Source organism: Bison bison, unplaced genomic scaffold, assembly GCF_000754665.1.
Source record: "Bison bison bison isolate TAMUID 2011002044 unplaced genomic scaffold, Bison_UMD1.0 scf7180017864387, whole genome shotgun sequence".
In the NCBI taxonomy this organism is placed as follows: domain Eukaryota; kingdom Metazoa; phylum Chordata; class Mammalia; order Artiodactyla; family Bovidae; genus Bison; species Bison bison.
In genome coordinates, this window is record NW_011494959.1 from 2,008,149 (window position 1) to 2,014,515 (window position 6,367).

At 34.5% G+C, this 6,367-nt stretch overlaps 1 protein-coding gene across 1 annotated transcript in view; it reads right to left on the minus strand.

Moving 5' to 3' along the window:
* Nucleotides 1–6,367, minus strand: part of NCAM2 (neural cell adhesion molecule 2) — a 574,228-nt gene that overhangs the window by 184,276 nt on the left and 383,585 nt on the right. The window contains exon 6 of the mRNA XM_010858401.1: nt 3,845–3,962. Within this exon, the coding sequence (XP_010856703.1) occupies nt 3,845–3,962 (118 nt within the window). The remainder of the gene's footprint in view (nt 1–3,844; nt 3,963–6,367) is intronic.

A 6,367-nucleotide genomic window follows, 5' to 3' on the forward strand; every position in this document is an offset into this window, starting at 1 on the left:
TAGGGTGCTCAGGGCCAGTGCACTGGGATGACCCTGAGGGATGGGATGGGGGGGAGGTGGGAGGGGGGTTTAGGATGGGGGACACATGCACACCCATGGCTGATTCATGTCAATGTATGGCAAAAATCACTACAATATTGTAAAGTAATTACCCTCCAATTAAAATAAATAAATTAATTTTTAAAAAGAGATCATATTTCCTTAAAGAGTTCAATTTTAAAAATATCATTAAAGAATACTAATTCAGGTAATGGTTCTAATTGTGTCTCTCCCAATAAACCTATTATATAGAAAGTATTCATTGTTATCCATAGTACATTTCTGTAAACTGTCTATGTCTGGAAAAAACAAACAAACAAACAAACTCCCAGTGGATTCTGAAAGATTATTTCATGGGCACATCCTCTGAAACTCTGACTGCTTCTCAAAAGGCCAGTTTTTCAGGCAAAAGAAAGCAGGGGTAAAGATTAAGGGATAAATGGCAATGATAAAGAAGGGAGAATCATTCTACTTTTGACTGTAATGGAGTAACAAGAACCATAGTTATCCTCTCATTATAAACAACATGAACACTTAACACAGAGGTTAAATAACATTTTTCAACCTTGGTCAACAGGTAGCATATGACAGTGACCTCTGAAGACCACCAGAATTTACTACCTGAAGACAGTTTCTAAGCTGCTGTTTAAAGAAGAGGAACCCAAACAGAGCCAGACAGGGTCTCTGAAGTGTAGTGGAAGACAGAGTTCTCAGCTGGGGGAAATTAAAGTGACTAGAATTTACAGGTTTAAAAAAAAAAAAAAAAGAAGAAGAAAAATGTTAGAAGAAGGCACAAGAGAGAACAGAAGAATTTGAAGAGGTTTCCCAATCAATCTTCTTAAAAAATTTTATTGGAATGTAGTTGATTTACAATGTTGTGGTACAGTGTATGCAAGTAAGGCTTCCCCAGATTAAGGAAAGAACCACTGGAAAAAATAAAGCACAGTAATACCAGGAGCTCACCAAAGACCAGGAAGAATTTGCATTCCTACCATCCAGAGTAGAAAGACCTCCTAAAACACAAGGTATTAAATTGCCTCCTTACAAGAATATTGCTTCAGTAATGAAATCAATCTTATACTGAAATCTTATACTTATCTTGCTCTGTATCCATCTAAAAGAACTTAAAAGCAAATCTCAAGATCAACTTCTCCCAAGTAACTTAACTCCATCCAAAGCTAAAGTAAAAGAAAATGAAAATATCCAGCACTTGAAAATATAAAACTCTCTACCTGGAACCTGATAAAAATTGACAGGATAATAAATAGGTAGGAAAATATGACCTATAATAAATAAAAAAAAATCAATTAGTATAAAAGATTCAGAAAACACACAGATGATACAGTTAGTAGACAAGATCATTTAAATAGCTTTTAAATACATTCTATATACTGAAGGAAGTCATACATGAGAGGAATGGAAAACAAACAAAAAAGGCCTCCAGCAAACTTACAGACATAAAAAGTAAAATGATGAAAAACACTCTGGTGGATATATTAGACATACTAGACGTTACAAGTGGGTTCATTCTAAGGAATGCAAGGTTGTTTTAATATTTGAAAATCCATGGAATACACCAATTAGAACAGCTTACAATAAAAATCCATATGGTATTCTCAAAAGAAGAAACATTGGAGTGGAAATGAAGAAAGTGGTATTTAGAGTTTCTATTTTTATTCCCATTTTGGTTTTCATGTCCCCAAGTGCTTCTGGTTCTCTTTGTGAAAAATTCTTATTTTTCTTCAATGCTTGGTCTTAAATTACCTTCTTCACTGACTTCACTCACACTTCTTGGAAATAGTATCACTATGCAACAGGCAGTCTGGATTTTCCTCTCTGTGCTGCTGCCCTAATGCTTTTCGGAATTTTTTTCACAAAAATAACGTGTATGTGAAAGTGTTAGTCACTCAGTGATGTCCAACTCTTTGCAACCCCATTGACTGTAGTTGCCAGGCTCCTCTGTCCATGGGATAAGGATACTGGATTGGGTTGCCATACCCTCCTCCAGGGCATCTTCCCGACACAGAGATCGAACCCGTGTCTCTTGTGGCTCCTGTACTGCAGGTGGATTCCTTACCGCTGAACTTCCAGGGAAGCCCAAACATTTCTATATACACAGATAAATATGTTGCCGTAAAAACGTCCCTGTGATACCAATTTTACCTCCTTTAAGAATACTACCATATATTCCAATTCTCCCACTGTATAGTATATATCCAGCAAGTAGAATATCTATTATTTTATTCCATTCAAATGATGAGACTAATGTCATATGAGAAAAAAATGGAGATGCAAAACTATGGAGTTAAGTTATCCAATTATAGTAGCCTCTGATTCATTCTACACTGCATAATTATTATATTTTCACATACATATGAGAATTTTGAACTAATGTTAAACTTAAGAAAAAAATCTAAACCAAGGGCAGTCTCTCCAGAAAGATAAAATGATGAGAATAAGATTCTAAAATGATATTTGTTCATTGTAATGAATGATCTGAGAGCTTTTCCTTGCTGTGGTTAGATCTAATATTGACTGTTAAGGATACACATTAGAAATCAGAAGTCTCTGAGAAACATGATAATTATCTGGGGTGAATGTATTAATATTTGATGTGTAATCATTTTAAAAATATCAACAGTATATCAGAAAGGAATATTGTCTGCAAAGAAAATCTTAAAAATCCTGTCTGAAGAAATATCGTGTTTATTGCTACCTGCTATGTTAAATGGTTAAATAAAGATTTGAAACCTGAAGATAATATCAGTAAATGCTCAGAAAGTAATGAAAAATAGTTTTGAATTTCAATTATTCTCCTTAAAATCTTATTTAAAACCTAATCCTTCTTATGGGCACTTTTGTCAACTTGAATATATTTTTCTAATTGTTTTCTTGAAGCTATTCTATAGTATATGATTTATAACATGATATTTATAGATTCGCTTCAGTAGTAACCTTAATTAATAGCTAATACATGTTTAAAATACTCCATTTTTAAACTTTCATTGTCTCCATTTTAACAGCGTGAGTCACAACCTAAAAGAATGGAATATTTTCATATCTGTTTGGTGTTAACTGAAAACAAATAACATTTAAAAATTCAGAAAATATATAAAAGTGAACTGTAAAACAACAGATTTAGAATAGAGAATTTATTCATTTGAAATTCTTAATATAACATTAAATTTATTATAATTTAGCTCTAGAAAGTTACATTCGTCTGTCATAATACGGTATGCAAACACAACATACAATTATGTTTGTGTGGGTTAATTGCTCAGTTGTGTCTGACTCTTTGCAATCGCATGGACTGTTGCCCACCAGGCTCCTCTGTCCATGGGATTCTCCAGGCAAGAGTACTAGAGTTGGTAATCATTCCCTTCTTCAGGGATCTTCCCGACTCAGGGATCGAACCCAGGTCTCCCATATTGCAGGACAACTCTTTACTGTCTGAGCTACCAGGGGCAGACAACAGTGGCATCTTACTAGATTTCCCACTTCTGGGTACTCTCTAGTAGTAACAGTAAAATGGCTCAGTCAGTCACAGGGCTCCTGGACCCATTTTAGCCAGAAACATGCCTGTTAGACTGACCAGAGCTATGAAAGCAGCCTTTGACTTGTATTAAATCACTATGTTGCTCTCTTCAACAATTTAACCAACTGAACTGGAAATAAAAGCCTCATCATGTTTCAAATGAAATTCAAAAATAATGGTTTCCTTCCAGACAAAATGATAAGATTGTAAGTATTTTCCCAGAAGCCTGACCATGAATACAAGGCAAGGGAGTGTGGATACATAACCTACCTGTACCAGGAGATGGTGGGCTCAGGAGAGCCTGAGGCCCTGCAGGAAAATGTCATCTCTTCTCCTCTCTCCGCTGTGGCGTTAAAGGATTTCTGAGGCATTGTGATCAGCGGTGGCACTGAAAAACAGATGGACATAGATTAAATAGAGATAAAACATAGTTTACCAACACCACTGAGACTGTTTCACCATTGCCTTTTTTTTAAAGCTAAGCTTTAAAACGTGATAGCTCACCTCTGTACTTAAATCAAGAGGACTGACTTGACTGCATAGAAAAATGACTTTAAAATCGCTAATCTGCCTTCTAATGTACAATAATTAGATAATTCACTGTAATGCTGTTTTACTATTTTTAATCTATCAAATGAGACTAAAAATAAATCAGACATTTTAGAAAAAAGTATATATATGTATTTACATTTATATATACACATGCTTTTATGAACAGTTACTTACAAAAAGACAGACAATACCACCCTGGCTTACATCAATACTGTAATCTATTTGGAGCATAAATGGATTTCCTATTTGGGTTCTCATTGGTGTATGTAATTCTATAAGCAATCATTCACAGCTTCAAGACAGGGCTTTCAAATTAAGTGTCAAACCATAATGTTCCCTCTGATTAACCACACTTAATTTCTTTAAACAACTATAGAACTTTTTATGAACAGAGACTGCTTAATCCATAGAGAGTATGAAATAGATTTTCATGAACAATTCAATTTTAAAATTAAGCTTCCCCAATTTCTAACTAATTACATTGCAAAAACTGTATATGTTGCACATTTTGAACATGTTGAAACTGTTACTGAAATGCATTGTTTGCAATAAACAAATCAATGCCATCCATAACAGAAGCTAAATTTCAAAGTAAAACATAAATTTTATTTAATATACCCTTTTATGATTTTAAATTAAATATGATGAAAAAATTCTAAAATTAATTATTTAGTATGTTTGATTTTTACTATCCAAACAACATGACCAGACAGGCATTTAAATGTGTGATGATAATTAAATATTTCTACAATAGCATTCAGGTCATCATTGATGCTACATTATTACAACTGATGACAGGGACAGGAACTGTTATATATCTTAGTAATTATGCACATTAAATCAAATTTCTGCCTTTATGAATTTAAATACAAGGTGCATGACCTGACATGCTGTCTGTAAACTAACATAAAAATTACTAGCATTAAAATAAGATGGATTTTTTTTTTCAGATGTTAACTCTGCATTTTAAGTCATTGAGATTTGACTTTTTGTACTCTGTTTTCTTCTCTTATAATTATGGAAGAAAACAGTTTAATGAACATGTATTGCTTTTCCTTTTGTGATTTATAAATGTAGTGGCAAGGGCACTATATTTTTATTGTAAGAATAAAGATTTTTAGCCCTTAAAGAATTATGATGAAAACGAACTCTTTAATACAAATTCTCTCTATAGTAAAGTATTTATGTAGATAGAAACATTTTCAAATGAAGAATCATATTTTAGTTCTTGTCCAGTTACCGTTACTAGTCTAAACAATTTATTTATTCTTTATCATAACCTTCTTATCTATAAAGTCAACTGTATATGCTGGATGATCTCTCAGAATTAACAAATCTTAATCTCTGTGTTTTATGATATATTAACTCCATTAATGATACATGTGTTTTTATTTGTAGTGCTGCTGCTGCTGCTGCTGCTAGGTCGCTTCAGTCGTGTCCGACTCTGTGCGACCCCATAGACGGCAGCCCACCAGGCTCCCCCATCCCTGGGATTCTCCAGGCAAGAACTCTGGAGTGGGTTGCCATTTCCTTCTCCAATGAGTGAAAGTGAAAAGTGAAAGTGAAGTCGCTCAGTCGTGTCCGACTCTTAGCAACCCCATGGACTGCAGCCCACCAGGCTCCTCCATCCATGGGATTTTCCAGGCAAGCGTACTGGAGTGGGGTGGCATTGCCTTCTCCTATTTGTAGTGCAGATTAGCAGAAAAATATTAACATTGCATATTTAGATATTTTGAGGAACTCTGAAGAATAATTCTGGAACTATTTGGAAGAAAAACATGCAATAAAATCTGCAGAGGTTTTTACTAGCTCAGATGCCAAGATATTCCGGTAGTCTGTTAGCTCCTGTTTGGACTGCACAGCATTTTTATGCATACTAACTTATGCTTCTGAATTCACTGTTGAGCTGGATTAAATACTTTTAAAAGAGAAAACATTATATTTCATATGAATTTATTTTTTCCTCACAAGTTCAGCATCTACACTATTTTAACTTTTTTAAAATGTCTTTTTTGGCATAGGACCACATATGAAAAGTTCAGTTTTAATAACTTTACCAAGATTTATTTTCTGTATCTGTTAAGTACCTGGAGAAGAGCATGGCAACCCACTCCAGTATTCAAGTCTGGAGAAGTCCATGGCCAGAGTTGCCGGGCAGGCCCTGTTCATGGGGTTGCACAGAGTCGGACACAACTAGGTGACAAATACACACACGGATCCATCAGGTAGTCAATTCTTTCT